Raw genomic sequence first — 23,205 nt, forward strand, 5'->3', positions numbered from 1 at the left:
CGCATCCTGTCCAGGTCCCTAAGGAACAGGATCACCTAGGAAATCAGGGCAGCCAAGTAAGTCATCATACTTCCCTAAAAGATCACATCACCTCAAACAGCAGTCGGTGGTTCAGCAAGACTCTCTGCGGTTTACATAAACAAATATCTATCCTTCCCTGCATTTCCCTCTTCTCACTTACCCAAGCAGCTCAAGAGTTAAATACACAATTTGCCTCTATCTGACAGAGCCTGCATCCCCTCGATCCCTCTCTCTTACTTTCTATTTCACCCTCACCCTCTGTCCAAGTGGCGGGTGTCACTGCAAAATTAAGAAACTGAAGCATAACCGAAAACTGCACCTGATCTGCTAATGTACAGTATGCCTATGTCCTCCATAATTAATGCCTTATTATCACAAAATCCATGCGCTAGTGAACACTGGAAAATTTCTTGCGTAACACCCATCCCTAAAGTTCATAACCCGCAGTCACTGAGCAACCTCAGACCAATTGCTATCCTATCCCAAGCCTTATTTGCAAGATTTTTGTTTTTGACTTCACGCATGACAAGATAAAAAAAAACTCAAGAAACATACAACAATCTGGCAACATGAACTATTTCTCCACTACCCACTGCCTTGTAAACTTATTGAGTTTTTACACAGCTGCCTAGACAAGCACAACACCTCCGTGGTTGTCCCTTTTACAGACTTTAGACAAATGTTTGGGTCTTGTTGACCACAGTTGTCATTTCCAAGGCCTTACAACTAGGGCTCCATCCATACCTAACAGTGTGGCTGGCCGACTTCCTTACCGGGCGACAGGAAGCCCATCAATTTGTCATGTTACATGACATGTTACACAACGGACGCGGGCATGGAACACACGGATAACGTGGGAGACTTAGAAGCCGGCAGCGGAGGAATACAAAATCGTGGGCTCCTGCCAGCAGAGGTCAGAGGGCACGTAAATCAAAATGAAGAATTGAAGTAGGACCTCACTTCCATGCCCCGTCACTTATGTTTTAGATGGTTATTAGTGACTACATTGTAAGCCCTCTTCACACAAAAATAAAGATACGAATAAATTGTGTGGAGCTGGGTAAATAGAAATAGGATAGGTTACATTGGCATACATTGGCACCTGTGCCATGGCACTGGTGTTGTACGGCTGTAGCATAAAAAAGATGCGCGGGCACTTTTGAGTCCTGATTACCGCGCTCACACTCTGTTCACACCGACTTAATTGTAAGTACAAGGAAGGATGAAGTGAAGGCAGTTGTTGGGAAGATGAAAGCAGGTAAGGCACCTGGTCTGGATGGATGCTATGCAGAATGTCTAAAAAAAGGAGATACAGTGATGGTGGACTGGCTGGTGAGGTTATTTAATGTTTGCTGGAGAGAGGGTAGAGTGCCGGAGGACTGGAGGAGTGCCTGTATAGTTCCACTTTACAAGGGAAAAGGGGACAAATGTGAATATAGTAGTTTCATAGGGATTAGCTTGTTAAGTGTAGTTGGGAAGGCTTATGGGAGGATCTTGATTGAGAGGATTAGGTGAGGAACAGAGGGAGTAATTGGTGAGGAACAGTGTGGATTTAGGACGGGTAGAGGTTGTGTAGATCAGATCTTTGTGGTAAGACAGATATGTGAGAAAGCTATAGGAAAGGGGATGTTTTTTTTTTTTTTTTTGGCCTTTATGGACCTGGAAAAGGCTTACGACAGGGTAGACAGAAAGGCACTGTGGGAGGTTTTGCGGATATATGGGATAGAAGGAAAGCTTCTCGGAGCTGTCAAGAATTTTTATGATAGTAGTAGAGCTTGTGTCAGGCTTAGAAATGGAGAGAGTGAGTGGTTCGAGGTAAAGGTGGGACTTCGTCAAGGATGCGTTATGTTGCCCTGGCTGTTCAACTTATACATGGATGGGGTGGTGCGAGAGGTAAATGCAAGGGTAGTGGGTCAGGGATTGGAGATGGTTAAAGAAAATGGAGAAAAGTGGGAGGTTGTCAGGGGGGTACAAATTATGCATATATATACTCGGTATTATTGAGAATTGGGCGTGAGAGAAAAGAAACACCAAGGCAACACCAACACGTGTTTTTATTGGATATCAACACAGGACACTAACTAATCTGAACACAAATATAAATATCACCAGTGTGATATATATAACGCTACTAGACTATATATATATAAAATGGATACACAAACCACTCCTCGCACTGCGGGCGCGAGGATGAATTCTCCTCGAGTCTCCTTCCCGACGAGTCCCCTATGTCCTTCTCCTTGGCGGACGGGCGCACGTCTCTTCGTGATCTTCCTGACGAGTCCCTTGTGTCCTCCTTGGACGGGCGCACGTCTCTTCGTGATCTCCTTCCCGACGAGTCCCTTGTGTCCTCCTTGGACGGGCGCACGTCTCTTCCTTGGTCTCCTTCATGCGGTGCCCTCCCTCTGTAGAACTGGGAGGGGGGGGGGGTCCGCCCTTAACGGCTGGTCCGGCCGTGAAGTCTCCTACGGCTCTATCTCCTCGTGATCTCCTGCGTCCTGGTGCCCTCCCTCTGTGGAACGGGGAGGGGAGGGGGGGGGGGTCCGCCCTCAACGGCAGACGGCCGTAGAGTGTGTTCCCTTCATCTCCATGTCCTTCCCTCTTATACATCCGGGAGGGTGAGGGAGAGTGGGTGGTGGCGATCTGCGCATGCACACAGCAGTAGTAGTGACCTCGTATAGGGACAGTTGGCAGCACTGGAAGCTAAGCATGACCTCACGTTCGTCCGGCCTGGGTCAGGTGTGATGGCTGACCAGCACCAAGCTTCCTGCACCGGTTGAATCACGTGGTCAGCGGGGGACGAAACGTCCGCGCCGACAGTCCTCCAAGCTTCGTCACGTGACCCACGTGACAGGGGTGAGCCAGCTGTTGTTTGCGGACGACACTGCGCTTGTGGCAGGATCGGAGGAGGGATTGAGGAAGTTGGTGACAGAGTTTGGGAGAGTGTGTGATAGAAGAAAGCTGAAGATAAATGTGGGTAAAAGTAAGGTGATGAGATGTACAAGGGGTGAAAGTGGCAGTAGACTGGAAGTGAGCATTAAGGGAGAGCGACTGGAGGAAGTGGATAGTTTTAGATACTTGGGTGCAAATGTGGCAGGAAAAGGTGGAGTGAAGGTGGAGGTAGAATGTAGATTGAGAGAAGCGAGTAAATACCTTGGTGGATTAAAGAGTGTAATGAGGAATAGACATTTGGGAATGGATGCTAAGAGGAGACTGTATGAAGGAGTGATTGTGCCAACAGCACTGTATGGGGTAGAAACATGGAACATAAGAGAGGAAGAGAGAAGGAGTTTGAATGTGTTTGAGATGAGGTGTCTGAGAAGTATGATGGGGGTTACTAGGCTGGATAGAGTGAGAAATGAGAAGGAGAACAGGGGTTGGGAGATAGGGTTGATGAAAGAGTATTAGGATGGTTTGGACACATGGAAAGAATGAGTGAAGAAAGACTAAAAGAGGTATGGAAGGCAGATGTGGAGGGAGTGAACATGAAGGGACGTCCTAGGATGAGGTGGATGGATGGGGTGAAGGGGGCTTTGGGGAAGAGGGGAATGTCTGTCAAGGAAGGAAGGGAGAGGACAGAAGACAGGGGTGAATGGAGAATGGTTGTACATGGGTAATGTTGTGATGCATGAGGTGGAATGGGCGGGGGGTGGGGGTGAGGTAGTATGTGTGAGCAAATTTGGACGCAACCCAAAGGGATTTCTCCCCGTCTTCTCCTTTATGCATGGGGGGACGGAGAGGGGGGGGGTCGCCGATTAAATGAAGCGGCCTTGCTGTGGATGTGCTGTGTCTTGCGACACTGCTTGTGACCCAGGGCAGTGGACAAGGTGCAGGGATGACCCGTCATCCAGGAGGTGCTAAGATTAGAGGGAGGGTGGAGGGGTGTGGAGTGTATTCAGGGATGGAATGGGTGGGAATGATTTTATGCCTTTTCCTTTTTGGCTACCTCCCTCGTAAGGAGGAAAAAGCCTTGGTATATGTATGTATGGCATATGTATGTACAAGAAATATTGTAATTAGATTCATGTATTAAACTGAGTGAGCACACTCCACGCTTTCCTTGTCCGTTGAGGTAAAAATTTATCATAAGAGGCTAAGTGTTACTCTAGGATTTTGATTGCAGGAACTACTCGTATCACAGCTTATGATTCGATGTACCAACTCAAATACAAAGCCTCCACGTGACAAGTTATTTGGGGGTCGATATTCTCACTCTCCCGAACTGTGGGGTTCCCCAGGGCACTAGAATGGGACCATTGTTCTTCCTCATCCTTATCAACGATGCCCTCACGGATACCTCGCATCGCTGAAAGTATGTTGATGACAGTACCGTTGGCATTCCCGTTAATAACAAGGAGCCGGACTACTTACCTACGCAGTCCACCCTGGACAAATTTTACACATGGACTGAGGACAACAGAGCGACAACCACAAAAGACAGTGGTAATGCACTTCTGTACGTCCCAACAGGCGGTGGCTCGTCCCTAACTGTCAGTTGGCGCCCATCCCTTCTAAAGTAGTCCAGTCCACTAGGCTGCTCGGTGTAATGGATGACCAGCTGAACTGGCAGCAAATTGTTGCATCACCAAACAATCTGGTGTATCGTACAGATGGTTGTAGATCCCGACAATGATCATTATTCACACATGGAAGGGCGCCAATGACACCATCCACCATGACAAAAATTTCAACGAAAATGTCTACCTATCGTTGGGTTGTTTAAGACAGCAGGGAAAGGGTACAATTTTCATTTGGATACCCAGCCATATTGACATCCTGTGAAACACTTGATGATGCAGTTAAAATGGTAACACCAGTCAACAACTCCTTGTGGAATGGAAAAGGTGGATGTAGTGCCGATTCCCAAGCCCAAGGACCCACACAAATACAGGCCCTTCTCACGTCCTGCATTGGCATGACCGCTGAGCGGATGGTCCTCAATCGCCTCCTGTGGTGGATGAAACCCTTCTATCACAATATGTATGGTTTTATAAAGGAAGTGGCAGCAACCGATTGTATAGCAACCCTTCTTGACCACTTCGGTAGTCAGCCTGCCATTGTGGTGTTTCTGAATTTGGAATAAGCATTCGATTTAGCGTGTACATCTGTCATTCTTGCATCCTTGACCAAGGGGTCCAAGGCAAACACCTCTCCTGGGTTGCAGACTACCTCATGGACAGAATTGCAAGAGTATGCTTCCAGGGACACCTATCTTCATACCACAGGATGGAAAATAGGACTCCCAGGAGGACATTCTTAGTGGGACCCTCTTTAATGTGGTAAATCTTAGGAAGCGGGAGTTACCTCCCTTCGCTCACGGGCGGAGAGGTTTTCTTCCTGTCTTCTCATCCGACTTCTGACCGGCCCAAGGGAGAGTGAGGTCAAGGCCTTCCTTCTGAGTACCCTGGGTATCGAGGGAAACCCCATCAAATACCTCTGGAAGGCCTGTGCATTGAGTGCGATCCACGCCTTTGGACTCCGGGAATTGGTTCGGCATCGAGCTCTAGACAGACCTCATCCCTCTAGAATACGATGACGTCAAAGAAAAAAAAAAAAAAAAAAAAAATAAAAAAAAAAAAAAAAAAAAAAAAAAAAAAAAAAAAAAAAAAATCCCCCATCCCAGTTAGCTCTTCATGCTATACTGGCAGCTCTGTGGACTCCCTCACAGGAGGGTGTGGCGTGGTTTTTGTAACCGCCGACTGGGTGACCGAGCTATGGAGAGTGGGTGACGGTAACTCCACTCTACAGACGGAGCTTGCTGCCACCTCCAAGACCTTGGATCGCGCCCTCTCTGCTGGGCGGGCAGGGGACAGTTGTGATCCACACAGACTCAGTGATCGAGTGCTATTGACGTCATCCGGTCGTCAATCCATCACATGCCGACCCTCTCGCACCGGCAAGAGAGGTCTGCAAGGTTTGACTGGATCCCCAGTCAAATTGGGATTCCAGGGAACACTATTGCGAGTGTTGATGCCACGGCAGCAACGAGGTCCAGCAGAATCACACTGCCCCCAGCACCCACGATCACAAAGATCAAGGGCGTAACCATCAAGAAGGCCAGATTGGTGGCTCGGGCCAACCATAGCAGCCATTTTGCTACTTCGCACTCAGCACAGTGGTACGGAATCAGGTGATTTCGGCCAAAGGTGATTTCGGCCCGATGATTTCGGCCCAGGGTTTTTCTGGGCCGAAATCGCCGGTGATTTCGGCCCAGTGAAAATAACCTTTTAAACTTGAAGGCTTGGTGCACTGTATAATTTCAATTTAGATAATTTGTTTCATAAATTTCATTTCGTTGTCACACAGTATGTGCAAAAAATATTGTTACTTGAAATTATATATAAGTATTTTTTTTAATTATTTTAATATCTTTTCTTTCAATAATAAGTAAATAATAATAGCAACATTTGGAGTACTGACCGAAACGTCCTACCCTGCAGAGTTCTTGCCGAAACGTCAGTGGCCGAAACGTCTGTGGCCGAAACATCCTACATTCGGTGCGCTCCCCTCCTGCATGCTCACTAATGATGTTGTTGTTTGTTGTTGTATCGTATGTTACACCAAGAATTTTCGGTGTGTTTGTGTGTGGTATTAGAGGGTAGTTGCTGCTGGCTGGGTTGTTCATTTTTTTTTTTTTTTGCACTATCTTGGCGTTAAATCTATCTTGACATAACATCGTGGTAACACAGAGCGTTACCATGACATTTAACATCAAGATAAACTAACGCCAGAATTAGTTTTTGAACAACCCAACCCTAGACTCCTTGTTATAATATGTTATCAATGTTAGGCAACTTTTTGTGCAACAATAAAATCATTTACCTTAGTCCACACATGAAAGTTGTATAATTTCAATTTAGATAATTTCTTTCATAAATTTAATTTCATTTTCACACAGTATGTGCAAAAAATATTGTTACTTGAAATGATATACAAGTAATTTTTCAAAATTCTTTTAATAATATTTTTTCAATGAAAAATAAATAATGATAACATTTGGAGGACTGCTATTATTATTTATTTGTCATTGAAAGAGAATATATTATAAAAAGAATAATATATCACCGGCGATTTCGGCCCAGAAAAACCCTGGGGCGAAATTACCGGGCCGAAATCGCCCGAAGCCGGTGGTACTACCTCGTCACTAGATACGAGGCCATTCACCTACCTCCTGGTAGAAGGGTGGAATCTAGTTCCCACTTGATCCGCCTTGGATATAGTTGTGGGTGGCAAGAGAGACAATCACGGGCACTGCAAACTTTGTGGGGCCGCGGTGCAACAACCCCTCCACCACTACCTGCGAGAGTGCAGGGCCATTGTCATTTTTCGCCTGGGTCTCAGCCCGGCACTCACCTCGGGAGGGGGCGCGGCACCTCACCGTATTCCTTTACGAGGCGACCCTCAACTTCCTGAAAGCACATCTCTTCCCCTGGCGCTGCTTATTAAGGTCCGGGGATGCCCTCCCTTCATGGTCTCCTCTAAATACCGCCAATTCTAACAGTGGCATCACGTGGACACCTAAATACCGCCACTTCTAACAGTGGCATCACGTGGACACCTAAATACCGCCACTTCTAACAGTGGCATCACGTGGACACCTAAATACCGCCACTTCTAACAGTGGCATCACGTGGACACCTAATTTCCGGACCGCTACAAGGTTGAGGTTCGGCCGGGTGACAATCCCGCAAACCTGAAGGCTCAGGGCCGGACAGGTATTAAAGAGAAAATAAAAAAAGGGGGAAAAAGAAGGCAATAATCACGTTGACCCTGGTGCCCACAAGATATCACAATTAAGAAACCTGCGATATTCAGATGGTGTCCAAAGTGGAGCACAGTGAATCGAAAAAGTCCAGATTTCTCACGGTAGCAATAGAGGAACGCATAGAGTCGACTGTACAGAGGCTCGGATATAACTTGGCTACCGCTGTAGATGACTAATACTTGGGCCTAATGGACAGCAAGTGAGAAGCTGCCACTTGTGGGGATGAGCCATTATTTTTCCTCCAACACTAACTCTAGGAATACAGGGTCACTGCCCCGCCCTATCCTATGGACTCATCTCCTCCTAACTCCCTCCCCCCCCAACCCCGAGGGAATGGTGTGTCACATCAAACATTGACACAATAAACTACCTGAAGGTCTATCCTAGCCTCATCCGCCTTCAGGTGCACAGGTTGGGACAACACTATGATCAAGGTTCGGGCAGGAAGATGTACACGCGAGAAAACTCAACGGGTTTTATCGAAAACTAATTGGAATGGGAAGGGTGGCTGCATGGGAACTTACTCGGAAAATCCGTGAGGATTGGCGTAGGCATGTGAGTGTATTGACTTATCACATGCGTATGCTGATGGTGTTAGGCAAAGACTATAAAGGTGTTAGGTACTCGCATGTCCTTTTTTTGCTGAACTGTCCTTTTTGTGAGGCCCATGTCCTTTTCCCGGATCTAACGTCTGGTTATAGTGATCTCGAGTCACGAATGTAGTCATGTGTTGTTGAAGGATCGGATTGATGCGTGCAGAACGAAAGTGATGGTAGGGTAAAGCCACAGGTTACTTTATGAATTACAAAATTATTTAGTTATATAGACCTTCAATCAGTGAAAATTTAATTGTCAAATTTATTTTGTATAGACCATATAACTATTGTTATATGTATCTCAAGGAACCTTATTGGGCTTTGTCAAAAGTATACGAGTGTAATTACCGACTTGTTAATTGATTCCCGTAGTAGTCAAACAACCTTCAATGCAAAGTGCTTGATGACACTCAAGAAGTAAGGTATCGCTTATCAGTTCGTACTTCAGTGTAACAGATTAAAGGTTGTGTAGTAATCTTGGTTTAAGATAAGAAGCCTTAAACACATCAACTGTTACTGTGCTTTTCAGGTTGAGTGAATATATAATATTATCAAACTTGGCAGCTCACCATGGAAGATGAGTCGGGTGCAATCTTACTCCTCTTCTTATCAACTTCAATCATGGGCTTTGGTATTGCCTTGCTCATGAAAAAATTCAACTTACCCTACCTTTGGGCTCATTCGGTAAGATAAATGTAATAGTTAATAGTTGACAGTATTCCCATCAGCACTATCAAATTTACACAAATAATCTTGTGTATAAAGTCAGGACCCCAACTTGCATATGCAAAGGAATTCTTCTGGTCCTAGAGTAAAAACATTATCCAGCTATATAATGCATTTGGTTAAGAATGTAGTATGGGGTGGAAGAACCCAAGACTTAAAATCTGTATCCAGAAGAGCTGGAGAAGGATAGGTTGGCTGATATCATAAATGTTGCAGTGTTAGGTTAGGTAGTACCCAAGAATCAGGGTTGTATCCATACAGAATGTACAGAGGTATGCTGTATGGAGAAGTTTTAGACCCTTATAATTTAACTGTTGCTGAAATTCAAAGGTTGTAGGTTAGAAAGCATTAGAAACTTAGATAAAACTCCAAGTGCTGTCATTGCTTTAGAACCATTGTGTTGGTATGTCCACAAATTTTGATAATGAATGTGGAAAGGCGGTCAAGGGTTCTTAACCTTTTTCAGTGCCCATACCCCCATGAAACACATGAAAAGGATTAGTGATACAAACCTTGCAGAGAATTTATAGATATATTCAAATATTGAACAAAAGTACTTTTTTTATTTAAAGTTAAAAATGTCAATTAGTAGGATACAATGAATGCATGTTATGCCTTCTCATGGTAAATATATAGTACCATTACACTGGCTATTATATCTCGTACCCCCAGGATTAAGATTTCGTGCCCTTTTGGGGTACCTGGGTTAAGAACCTCTGCTTTAGGTTGTTTTCATTATGTCCCCAACTCATTGTTCTGATCTGAACAGTGGGTAGGGGACAGGGATGACCTTTCATCCAAGGAGCTAAGATAGAAGGGACATCAATGGAATATGAATAGGTGGAGGGTGGGTGTCAGCCTTGACTCAGCTAACCCTATATGAAAGGGAAAGGGCCTTTTGCTATATATGTATAATGGTATCATTTAAAGATTTTAGTGCTGTGTATTACATTTTCATATTTGCTTACCATTTGTATTTTGTTACTTGTCCTCCTACAAGAATATATACATTCTCATGAGAGCCTTTTTAACATATTTTTTAGATTTTGGGAATAATAATGATAATAATTGGTAAAAGGGGCTTTGAACAAGAGGGAATTCTCTCTTGAGTAAGGAACGAAGAAGGCTGGGGATAGGAGTGAGTGGAGGGAGACATGAAGGAGGGGATCGTTGGGTAAGTGAAATGGCCCTGCCGTAGATGTGCTGTGTCTGGCTGCATTGCCTCTGACCCATGCATTGGGTAGGAGACGGGGGTGGCCCTTCATTTACGAGGAGCTAAGATAAGAAGGAAACAAGGGTGGTGGATGGGAATGGAGTGGGTGCCTTGACTTGGGTACCTCCCTTATAAGGGGGAAGAAGCCCTTGGTATATAGATAGATGGATAATAATTCACTAACTTTTTTCTTTTTCATAATAGTTTCCTTTTTTCTGGTTTTGAAAACAAAAAAATCCGAAATGTGTGTAATTTTGCACTCAGAGGGATAATTCAAACCATTGTAGAGCTTGAGTTATTTCTGACATATATTGTTGCTCATGCCCCCTTTATGATAATCATATTATAGCAAGTGTGGTAATCAGAATGAAGAAGTTGGTGATACTGTAACTGTAACATTTAAAATGTATTGTAAATATATTTGATTTATATCAACAATAACAAGGTTGGGGTATTTTTTATTTTTTTGTGCTAACTTGTAAGTTTAAAGTTGATAATTCCATTTCTCCAGGTGAACAAATTAAGCAAACGGCATGGAGGAGAGCTTGTGGCTGAGGTTCTACAAGCCCATGGCATAAGGTACATCTTCACACTGACAGGTGGACACATTTCTCCTATTCTTGTGGCTGCAGAGAAACTGGGAATCAGAGTTGTAGACACAAGGCATGAAGTAAGACACTGAAAAGTCATGGTGAAACTGATAATAGTACTTGTAATTAGGTGGTTGATATGTACTCATGAATTAGGAAATAGTGTTTTTAAATACTTTAATTTTTATTAGGTGTCTGCTGTGTTTGCTGCTGATGCAGTGGCAAGGATGTCAGGATCCATTGGTGTTGCTGCTGTAACTGCAGGACCAGGGCTCACCAATACAGTTACTGCTGTGAAAAATGCACAGATGGCTGAGAGTCCTGTGTTGTTAATGGGTATGTAATTTGAGTAATGCAGGATGAGATTTTTTTTTAAGCAGTACAGTACAAAGTTACTACAGTATTCACCTAATAAAGGAAAAGAACTATACTCATGGAGTCTTATCTCCTTATCCAGATATCATACATACATACATACATACATACATGCATACATACATACCAAAGGCTCTCTCATATAAAATATTGGATAAGTCAAAGTACACATCCATTTCGTACACAGTAAAACCAGTTTAATGCTCCTCCCATCTCATGACCTCATGGATGAAGGGTCATCCTGCCCCCCTCCATACTGTAAGACATAGCTAGGATTGATAACTAGAGCTAGTTTATTCCCAACACTATATTTGGTGACCTCCTTTCATTGAAAAAAAAAAAAAAAAAAAAAAAAAATTTGAACAGAAAACAATCCTTCATGTTACAAGTTCAAATGTGAATATGGTAATTGGAAATTAAGGATATAGATTAAGTTGGAATTGTACCTAAATTTGAGGCTAGGTATGATAAAGAATTAGAGAATAAGAGACAGGACCAAACAAGCATTGCTCCTTTCCAGTATACTACAATTAGTGAAATATCCCTCACCCTGACAACCAATACATTATTCGATGTAAGAAAGACTTCTCCAAGACCCAGACTACACACCTTTCATAGACACCTAGATGAAACATAATCCATAACCTCAAGCACTCATCTGCCTGTGGACCTGACAATATAAGTAACAGCCACCTTAAACACATTGGATCACATGGCATACACACACCAACATTGCAAACTACAGCTATTCACACAACACTGTACCTGATATCTGGAACCATGGGAAAATCACAACCATCCCCAAACCCAACAGTTCCAGCATCACACCACCCAATCATACTTCTCTGCACCCCCTCTGCCTCCACACCGAACACTTTCCATAACACTAGAGATCAGTAAAACTTTCAGTACCATCCCCTATTACAATCTCACAAACAAAATATATAACACAAACATACACAGCAATACCAAAAGATGGCTGGCCAATTACCTGGCATGTAGAAATGCCTGTGTGTCATATAATAACCAATCATTGTACACCAGAAACTTTTAAGAACAGAGTACCACAGGGCTCAGTTCTATCCCTGACACTTTAATTATATGTGCACAATATACCCACACCGAACACCTCAGAAATACAAATCTCTTCTTATGGAGATGACATGACAATTACATGCACACACCATAATGCAGACAAAGCTGCAGAAATACTACAACCATACCTCAATACACTCAATACCTGGTTTACTACAAATAGACTCAAAATAGCTCCAGCCAAATCTGCAACCACACTTTTACCAGTTGGACAGCAGAACACAAATACATACCATGCCTCTATATCAACAAACAATTTCATACCACACACACATACACCCAAGATTCTTAACATATGATACATCCATGTCATTCAAACAACACCTCACAAACAGAAGGACCAAATGCACACCAAAACTTAATACACTTAAATCAATTGTAAGAACAATGACTGGACAAAACAAAGAAATTAGTACTACATACATACATATACCAAGGCTTTTTCCCCCTTACAAGGGAGGTAGCCAAAAAGGAAAAGGCATAAAATCATTCCCACCCATTCCATCCCTGAATACACTCCACATCCCTCCACCCTCCCTCTTTTCTTAGCACCTGGATGACGGGTCATCCCTGCACCTTGTCCACTGCCCTGGGTCAGAAGCAGTGTCGCAAGACACAGCACATCCATAGCAAGGCCGCTTCATTAAATCGGCAACCCCCCCCTCTCCGTCCCCCCATTGCATAAAAGGAGAAGACAGGGAGAAATCCCTTCGGGCTGCGTCAAATTTTGCTCACACATACTACCTCACCCCCATCCCCCTGCCCATTCCACCTCATGCATCACAACATCATCCATATACAACCATTCTCCATTTACCCCTGTCTTCTGTCCTCTCCCATCCTTCCTCAACAGACATTCCCCTCTTCCCCAAAGCCCCCTTCACCCCATCCATCCACCTCATCCTAGGACGTCCCCTCATGTTAACTCCCTCCACATCTGCCTTCCATACCTCTTTTACTAGTCTTTCTTCACTCATTCTTTCCATGTATCCAAACCATCCTAATACTCTTTCATCAACCCTATCTCCCAACTCCCTTTCCACTTCTGTTCTCCTCCTCACCTTCTCATTTCTCACTCTATCTAGCCTAGTAACCCCCATCATACTTCTCAGACACCCCATCTCAAACACATTCAAACTCCTTCTCTCTTCCTCTCTTATGTTCCATGTTTCTACCCCATACAGTGCTGTTGGCACAATCACTCCTTCATACAGTCTCCTCTTAGCATCCATTCCCAAATGTCTGTTCCTCATTACACTCTTTAATCCACCAAGGCATTTACTTGCTTCTCTCAATCTACATTCGACCTCCACCTTCACTCCACCTTTTCCTGCTACACTTGCACCCAAGTATCTAAAACTATCCACTTCCTCCAGTCGCCCTCCCTTAATGCTCACTTCCAGTCTACTGCCACTTTCACCCCTTGTACATCTCATCACCTTACTTTTACCCACATTTATCTTTAGCTTTCCTCTATCACATACTCTCCCAAACTCAGTCACCAACTTCCTCAATCCCTCCTCCGATCCTGCCACAAGCGCAGTGTCGTCCGCAAACAACAACTGGCTCACCTCCCACTTTTCTCCATTTTCTTTAATCATCTCCAATCCCTGACCCACTACCCTTGCATTTACCTCTCACACTACCACACACACATACACCCAAGATTCTTAACATATGATACATCCATGTCATTCAAACAACACCTCACAAACACAAGGACCAAATGCACACCAAAACTTAATACACTTAAATCAATTGTAAGAACAATGAGGAATAGACATTTGGGAATGGATGCTAAGAGGAGACTGTATAAAGGAGTGATTGTGCCAACAGCACTGTATGGGGCAGAAACATGGAACATAAGAGAGGAAGAGAGAAGGAGTTTGAATGTGTTTGAAATGAGGTGTCTGAGAAGTATGATGGGAGTTACTAGGCTAGATAGAGTGAGAAATGAGGAGGTGAGGAGAAGAACGGGGGTGGAAAGGGAGTTGGGAGATAGGGTTGATGAAAGAGTATTAGGATGGTTTGGACACATGGAAAGAATGAGTGAAGAAAGACTAGTAAAAGAGGTATGGAAGGCAGATGTGGAGGGAGTGAACATGAGGGGACGTCCTAGGATGAGGTGGATGGATGGGGTGAGGGGGCTTTGGGGAAGAGGGGAATGTCTGTTGAGGAAGGATGGGAGAGGACAGAAGACACGGGTGAATGGAGAATGGTTGTATATGGATGATGTTGTGATGCATGAGGTGGAATGGGCAGGGGGATGGGGGTGAGGGAGTATGTGTGAGAAAAATTTGATGCAGCCTGAAGGGAGTTCTCCCTGTCTTCTCCTTTTCTGCATGAGGAGCCTTGCTGTGGATGTGCTGTGTCTTGTGACACTACTTCTGACCCAGGGCAGTGAACAAGATGCAGGGATGACACATCATCCAGGAGGTGCTAAGATAAGAGGGAGGGTGGAGGGATGTGGAGTGTATTCAGGGATGGAATGGGTGGGAATGATTTTATGCCTTTTCCTTTTTGGCTACCTCCCTTGTAAGGAGGAAAAAGCCTTGGTATATGTATGTATGTAAGAACAATGACAGGACAAAACAAAGAAATTAGTACTACAGTATACAAACAATACATATGCTCAGTGATAAATTATGCAAACCCTGTATTGGCTCCTAATCTCACTACCACATCACAACACCCTTGAGATCTTACAAAACTAAGCCCTAAAGACAATTATAGGCTGTATAAATACAACACCTACAGACCATTTACACCATGAAATGAAAGTCCTTAAAATCAAGGGGCATACAAACACTTGCCGCAGCCTTCATAAACATAGCACACCCACTACACTACATACCATAACACACACACTTGCCAAGAAACAGTAAAACAACACCAAAATACCTGTATCACACACAAATACTCTCTTCTTCTCTTCCTCCATAACCATTGGACATCAGCCTCCAGAAGCATATCCATAATCCTATCACTCACTGCTCCATGAAAAAACTGAAAGACAATATATTGCTGCATTCCAGACCCCTGATGTCCATCTCTCTGAATCCCATCTCCCTCAAAAGAATAGAGTCCACCTGGCTAGACTGTGACGCAGCCACCATCCAGCACTTCCAAACTATCAGAAGAGACTGGATGACAACATTGCAGACAAGTGCCCAGGATGTAACACTTCATTCCATACTATACAACACATAATGAAAGACTGGATTGTACACAATCATGCATGCCAACAATACAATATGCGGGACTGCTTGGACAGACAGTCTAGGGAACAACAACAACAATACAATATGTGCTATAAGGGCTTTGTGGGGAAACCCTGTTCCAGCTGTGGCATTCTTCATGGAGATGGGATTGCTTGTTCAGACAGTCTAGGCAATGACAACAACTTCAACTGTATTTTTTTCATGTTTTCACATATGGAGAGCTAACAATTGGCAACTGTGACTTCATTTCACATATGGAGAGCTAACAATTGGCAACTGTGACTTCATTAAACCCCCCTAGACATCAGTCATAGAGAAAAGTCAATCCCAAGGGAAGCAAGAATCACACTAGCATCACTGGATTCAGGTCACCATCCAGCACTAAGACAATACCATCACAGTGTAGGCCTTTCTACAGAAATAAACTGTCTCAGACACAACCATTATACAGAAGACTCTGAACACCCAGCCCAGGTGCCTCACTCTAGCTATACCCAGACAACAGTGCATTATTTCTTTCTTCAGTGACTTACAGGCAAATCCTGATGCTGTTCCTTATATATGGGATTTATTTTTGGCTACCCCCCTGGTAAGGGAAAAAAAAGCCTTGGTATATGTATGTATGTATGTATTTTTGACATTGATTTTTGAAACACTTTCAAGGTGGAGCTGCAGCTTCAATCCTAAAAGGCCGTGGTGCATTGCAAGACATTGACCAGATGTCTCTGTTCAAGCCTCTGTGCAAGTACTGTGCAACTGTGACAGCTGTTCGTGATATTATACCAGTGATGCGTCGTGCCTTACAGGAGGCCCAGTCAGGAACACCAGGTGATTATGAATTTGCCATTATGGTAAATGTATAGTTACTTTCCCATGACTACCACTTTATTTACATTGTTAAAGTGTACTCTTGGGTTTATTAATATCACATGTAGTATGTTGCATTTGTTATTTTAAAATGAGAACTTGAATTGTAGATATATTTTTGTCATTCTTGGTTTTACTTAATCAACATTGTAATGGTTGATATGTTACTTTGACAGGTCCAGTTTTTGTGGAGTTTCCTATTGATGTTCTGTACCCTTACAACTTGGTGTCTCAAATGATGGGTATCAAAGAAAATCCCAAGACATTTATGCAGTCCATTGTTACTTGGTAGGTTTTGGCAAAGTTGGTAAATGGAGATATAGACAGGATCCTGTAGATCTCATCATCGTATTTTGTTCGCATTTACCTTCAACTTTCTTCTATTGCATGCCCTCCCAAACTCCATCACTAATTGTCGAAATTCTCCCTCAAACCCTACCACAAGTGCAGTGTTGTCCATAAACAACAACTGTCTCACTTCTCTCCATCATCTCTAACCATCTCCAATTGCCTGCCCATTGCCCTTACATGTACCTACCATAGCACCCCATCCATGTATGCATTCAACTGCCATGGCAACATGACAGCCCTGATGCAGCCCCATGTTTAGCTCAAACCACTCTCTCTCTCCATTTCCAATCCTAACACAAACTCTAATCCTCTCATAATAACTCTTGACTGCCCTTAACAGTTTTCCCCCCAATCCCATATATCTGCAATACCTCCAACAGTGCCTTCCTGTCTACCCAAATCTATGTAAGAGTTCAAATTTTATATTAACCTTTTGTATGCACTTCAGGTTTATGAAAAACTACTTAGCTAACCTTTATGCTGGAGCATGGGAACCCCGAGAAACAACTCCTCAGAAAGTCAATATTCCCTTTGCTACACCTGATATCGGTAAGGCCCAACCATGAAATTTCAAGTACAGCTTGATGTTGGAACAAAGATTTTTTTATTTTTATTTTTAAAAACTGTTTTCAATTTAATTTATTCTAGTACTCATAATTGTTTATTTCTTGAAGTAGTGAGGCTTGTGTACTTGCGTTATTGTCAAATCCATGGTCGAGGTTACATCCTTATTTCATCTATTTTAGAACCCTGCTAGGGTCTTTTAGATTTGACTTATTGTATTTATTATTTTGTAAAGCTGAGTGGAGTAATAATTGGGAAGCATAATTCTAGGTATTTTTACATGTAACCACATTCTTTCATATATATTCAGGTTCACCACAAAATTGATCAGGAATAGAAGGCAATGTTCATTTTGTGGTTATTAGTTACAGGCACCTGGGTATTGTACTTGAGTATTGATTGCATGGTGACAATTAGTCAGTGCTATAGGGACTGTTTATGGGAATGTCTGAACTTGTACAGGAATATGATTTTTTTTGTACTACTTCTGTCAGTCCTATGCAGTCTCCATAAACTTATTCTTTAACACCTCTATGACTCCACTACTTCCTTTTCTGATCTTTCTGTGGTGGTAGGTGTGTATGTGTTGGAGGTTAATCCGGCCACTATTCTCATGTGTGTCATAGAATGCAGTAAAATTGGATTAAGTGAGTGAACTAGGGAGCACCCTTTCTGTATTTTTGTCTTATGAAATCAAGGCATAAGAGTGGGCTTGGGGTGGAAAGATAGCAAAAAAAAAGTGTTGAAACCAAAGGTGAATGGAGTAAATTTGAGGTGAAGACTGAAAGTGAGATGGATGGATGGGTTGAAAGGGGCTTTGAGCAAAAGTGGAATATCTGTTGATGGATATAGGTGTGTGCATGCCTTGACTCGCTGGTTCCCTTCTTTTTAAAGGGGGAAGAGGCTCTTGGTGTGTATTTACCTAGTTGTATTTTGTGGGAGAAGAGCTATGCTTGTAGTGACCTGCAGTTGTATCTTTCCGTATCCAGTTTTGTTCCGAAGAATACAAACTCTTCGGTACTCCTTACACTAGGATACTCTCGCGTAGCGCGAATATTTCTACTGCGAAATTAAAATCCTCACTCTGTGGGTCTGGGCAACGCTTATCCTCAGTAAGGGGCCCCATTGGGGCAAGGGGGGGGCCCTTGCCCTCCACCACAAGTCTCGCACACTATAACCATTCTCTTCGCAGTAGTGAGCGCGTTAACATCTCTCTACTGCATGTTTAGTTTTTATCGGTTTCCCCCTTAATGGGCCGATTCTCAGTCAAATTCCTTTATTGGCGCGGCAGCGAACCGTTGCTTACTCAGGGGTTCTATGTTTACGTCGGTGCCGAAAATCAAGCAATCCGCTTCGATTGTCGCCAGCTCACTCTAAGGACGCTAAGGAGTTCGTCGTCCTTCAATTTCATCGGGGTTTTCCCTACGCCATCCTGTGTCCTGGAATTATTAAGTGCTTCTCCATTCAGTGTATTATTCCCTTAACCGCCACCGGGTATCCTACCCTTCACTGTAAGTATGGAATCTGGTTCCAGTATTGTTGTGGTTTCGCCGAAGGGAGATAAGGGGGAAGGTGCGCATGCATAGAAAATGGCTTCCCTCTTCACCCCCCAAAAAAACAAGGGAAGGCGGCCTACGGCTTCGGAGGAGACGAGCAATTCTCTCCCTCCTCCACGGCGTAGTAGACAGGAAGCCAAGTTGTCCTTTATTCCTTTAAACCTGGACGGTTAGCGTAGATGGACATGCGCCTCAGGCCACCTCTAGCTACCGTTCCTGTACGAGCTTTTCCCGGATGAGGTCGCTTGCGGCTTGCCCTCGCCCATCCCAGAACCTCAACAGTCGCCAGGAAGGTGGTACAACGCCACTTCGAGTCATTCTCAGGCCAAGTTGTCCTCTTCCTTCAACAAAGGACGGTTAGCGTAGTCGGACATGCGCGTCAAGCCACCGCTAGCTACCGTTCCTGTATGACATTTTTCCCGGATGTGGTCGCTTGCGGCTGCCCCCGAAACTCGACGCCGGCACGGACAAAGGGGGGGGGGGGCAAAGAGCCCCTTAGTCTCTTCTACTCAGGAATCCCGCAGTACGCACAACACCCACCGTAGGAAGAGCCGGGTGATCAACGGTGCCCTTCCCATGCCCTTTGCTCACAGGGACAGAGATCAGGGACGAGGTTGCGGATGCGGTGTTTCTAGATGGCTTCCCCCCTCACCCGACACAAGGAGAAGGCATGCTACGTCGGCGGAGGACGAGGGCAGTTGTCTCCCCCCTCCTAAGCGTAGTAAACGGAAAGGTTGTACAATAGCCGCCCCGAGTCAGTCTCAGGCCACTTGTCTCCTGTTCCTGCCCAAAGGGTGGTTAGCTCCGACGGGCACGCGCTAGCCCCCGCGAACCCCCCCGGGTACGAGATTTTTCCCGGATGCGTCCGCCGGCCCCGTTCCGCGCTTCTCAAGCGCGGTTCGTGCACCGCACGGAAGCTCGTGAGGAGTCACCGCCCCCAAGGGCCCCCCTCGACCATCTTCCACTTGCTCGGCCCCCCTCTGTACCCATCAGTGACCGGGATGGTAGCGTGAGGTTCCTCTCTGCCCGTGCCGACCCCTCCTACGCCGACGACGATGTCCACAGCTCCGTAGGGGGGGGGGGCCACGCTCCCTTTCCCCTCCCGTTTCCCAGTCGGAATCCTCGATGGTGGTCCCACCTTCCTTCTCGGACGTCCTCGCGAGGGTTCGGAGGGCGAATCGACTGGGCCACCCGAAAGAAGAGGAAGCCACATTCGAGTCTGACATCTTCATGACGGCCAACTCTCAGAAAGCCCAGCCTCCTCCCCTCCACCTTCCATGGAGTACGCAGACGGCGAGAGCCATGGCCCAGGCCTCCGACGCTCTCGCAACAAGGACGACCGAGAAGACGCGTTGGCTTCCGGTCCCATTGGAACACCAGAAGCGCTTCTACACCCCATCGGGGTCAACCCTCGGAGCAGCCTCGATCCAGGCGAGGTTACCAGAGCTGGTTAGGCGGACGCCGAGTCGCTGCGCAGGCGAAACGTCCTCCTCTCTGGCAGGGAAGTCAGCGACCACCTTCAATCACTGGCTCTGTCCCTGGCGGTGAACTCCTGGCTAGAACGCCTCCTTGCCTCGGCGTGGGAGTTCTTACCCGCACTACAACCCCAGGAAGAATGCGACCTCCAGGCTTTTTGGCAAGCGCGAGCAGAGCCCTGAAGCATCAGGTTTCCTGTCTCTCAACGTCCTGGGCCAACTTCGAGTCCCGCAGGAGAGACACCATCCTCGGGGACCCCAGTGACCCCCTCCTCAGGGAGATTTATGCTCACCCACACGCTGATTCCCCCGGATATGGTGGACTCCGAGATCCTAGACGCAAACATTATAGAGGCTCTGGACTCCCCCACAGGACTCCTAGGAATTCGCCAGCCCCTCCGCACAAGATAGGGGGTTGCCTCTCCCTCTACTGGAGAGCATGGGAAGAGGCCAGGGCGGAAGACTGGACCTACTGAGTCATTAAGACGGGCTATTGTCTTCCCTTTTCCACTGTCCCAAACCTCTCCCTCTATCCCATCCAAGTCAGCAGCTTCCACCCGGACTCGGCTCGCAGGCGGCCCTAGCGGAGGAATCCTCCGTTCTGCTCCAGACAGGAACTTTAGTGGAAGTCTCGACTCCGGACCCAGGGTTCTTCTTACGGCTATTCCTAGTAGAAAAGACAACAGGGGTGTGGAGACCAGTCATCTATTTGTCTCCACTCAACAAGTTCCTTTTCCTTGACGAAGTTCCGAATGGCCACCCCAGAGTCCGTAAGGGCGTCTATCAGGGAAGGGAACTTCATGGTGTCGCTGGACCTCCAAGATGCATTCCGCCCAGCTATGCCAGAACACCTCAGAATGGTCCTAACCTTTGTCCTGAAATTGGGCACAGTAGTCAACCCGGGAAAAGTCAGATTTCTTTCCAGAACAGAGAGTCACGTACCTGGGTATGGTCCTGGACTCCTCCCTAATGGAATCCTTCCTAGTAGGAAAGGGGATCCCGAATCTCGCTTCTCTAGTTGCACAGGCACTATCGACCAGGTTCCTGATGGCTACACAATGCCAAATCCTCCTGGGCCATATGGCCTCCATAGAGAAATTAATCCCCTGGAGTAGACAAAGAATGCGACCACTACAGTGGCTCCTCAAGTCTCAGTGGGCCCCGCAAGAGGGAGAACCCCTACAACACATCTCCCTCACCGAAGAAGTCAAGGATTCTCTTCTCTGGTGGAAGGCCCATGCAACCTTCTCATGGGGATGCCCCTCGGCCCATCTCCCCCCGAAGTCCTCCTGTTCTCCGATGCCTCCAAGGAGGGCTGGGGAGCCCACCTCAACGACGATCACATCTGCGGTTCCTGGTCCACAGTCGAGCGGACAGCCCATATCAATTGGCTTGAGTTGAAAGCAGTACTCCTGGCTCTCCGTCACTTCAAGGATCAAGTCTCAGGAAAAGTAGTGGGCATAATGTCGGACAATTCCTCGGTAGTAGCCTACCTGAACGAGCAAGGGGGGCACAGTCTCCCAGGAACTATGCCTTCTGATGATGGACATCCTCAACCTAGCCAAGAATCTCCAGGTGTCACTCAAAGCCCGTTACATCCCGGGGAAGAGGAATGTCTGGGCGGACCACCTCGGCAGGAAGAATCAGATAATCAACACAGAATGGTCCCTCTATCGAGAGGTAGCGAACTTCATCCTCAGCAAATGGGGCTCCCCTCTAGTGGACCTTTTTGCAATGAGATGGAATCACCAACTCCCAATATTTCAGCCCTTTCCTGGATCCTCTGACAGCAGGAGAAGACGCTCTTCTGCACAGTTGGGACAACCTGGACTCCTACGCTTTCCCACCATTTCCCTTGCTCCAGAAGGTACCTCAGAGCAAGACACGCATCCTACCTTCAGATGACTTTGATTGCTCCTTGGTGGCCCGAAGCCCCATGGTTTCCGGACACCCTCGAGCTAGCAGTAGAAGAGCCTCTGGCCCTTCAGGGAAGACCAGATCTTCTGTATCCACCCATCAACGGGCCTTGACACAAGAACCCTTCAGCACTCAATCTTCACGCGTTCAGACTATGGTCCAGATCCTCCTAAAGAAGGGTTTTCCCAGAGAAGTGGTTGAGGACATGTCCGCTCCTATTTGCTCTTCCTCAGCTAACCTTTATCAAGGGAAATGCGCCTTTGCAAATGGTGCCACTCCAGGAAGTTAGTCCCAGTTCGAGCCACCATTCCTGAGATCGCCTCCTTCCACGTCCTCAGGAAGTCCAGGAAGATCTCCCTCTCGGCAGTACAAAGCTATAGGGCAGCTCTAAATCAGGTGTTTTCTCTGAAGGGCATGGTCCTAACCCTTTCACAGGAAATTTCCATGCTCTTCAGGCACTTCAAAGATCATGCCCCCCCCCAGGGAAATCAGTTCTCCTCCGCGGGATGTGGCATTAGTCCTGAACTCTCTGAGGGGTCCCCCTTACGAACCTCTCCGAGAGGCACATCTGAAGGACCTCTCCTAGAGGACAGTTTTTTCTGCTAGCCCTGGCATCTTCCAAGAGAGTAGGGGTGTTACATGCCATCTCTTATAGAGTCGCCCATTCCAAAGGATGGAAAGAGGTCTCCTTCACTTTCATGCCTCAATTCATTGCCAAAACAAAGATCCTGCCAAATCCGACCCTAGATTCTGGTCCTTTAGTGTTCCATCCTTAGACGAATTTGCAGGGGGAGAATAGACTGAAACAGTTCTATGCCCGGTACAAGCCATCCGGACCTACCTCAAGAGAACCGAACATCTTCGACCAGAATT

At 45.8% G+C, this 23,205-nt stretch overlaps 2 protein-coding genes across 2 annotated transcripts in view; both read left to right on the forward strand.

The window, feature by feature from the left end:
- The first annotated feature begins 1,332 nt into the window (after nt 1–1,332).
- LOC143018602 (uncharacterized) lies at nt 1,333–22,302 on the forward strand. The gene is made up of 2 exons (XM_076174106.1): nt 1,333–1,649; nt 18,374–22,302. Exon 2 carries the CDS (start codon nt 21,666–21,668, stop codon nt 22,200–22,202), a length of 537 nt encoding a protein of 178 aa, XP_076030221.1. The 5' UTR covers nt 1,333–1,649; nt 18,374–21,665; the 3' UTR covers nt 22,203–22,302.
- Nucleotides 8,466–23,205, forward strand: part of LOC143018599 (2-hydroxyacyl-CoA lyase 2-like) — a 46,744-nt gene continuing 32,004 nt past the window's right edge. The window contains exons 1-7 of the mRNA XM_076174104.1: nt 8,466–8,558; nt 8,912–9,066; nt 10,833–10,991; nt 11,103–11,247; nt 16,266–16,430; nt 16,646–16,757; nt 17,269–17,369. Coding sequence (XP_076030219.1) covers nt 8,953–9,066; nt 10,833–10,991; nt 11,103–11,247; nt 16,266–16,430; nt 16,646–16,757; nt 17,269–17,369 — 796 coding nt within the window. The 5' untranslated portion in view covers nt 8,466–8,558; nt 8,912–8,952. The remainder of the gene's footprint in view (nt 8,559–8,911; nt 9,067–10,832; nt 10,992–11,102; nt 11,248–16,265; nt 16,431–16,645; nt 16,758–17,268; nt 17,370–23,205) is intronic.

Source organism: Oratosquilla oratoria, chromosome 35 (genome assembly GCF_046742065.1).
Source record: "Oratosquilla oratoria isolate Oo_2021 chromosome 35, ASM4674206v1, whole genome shotgun sequence".
NCBI classification, from domain to species: domain Eukaryota; kingdom Metazoa; phylum Arthropoda; class Malacostraca; order Stomatopoda; family Squillidae; genus Oratosquilla; species Oratosquilla oratoria.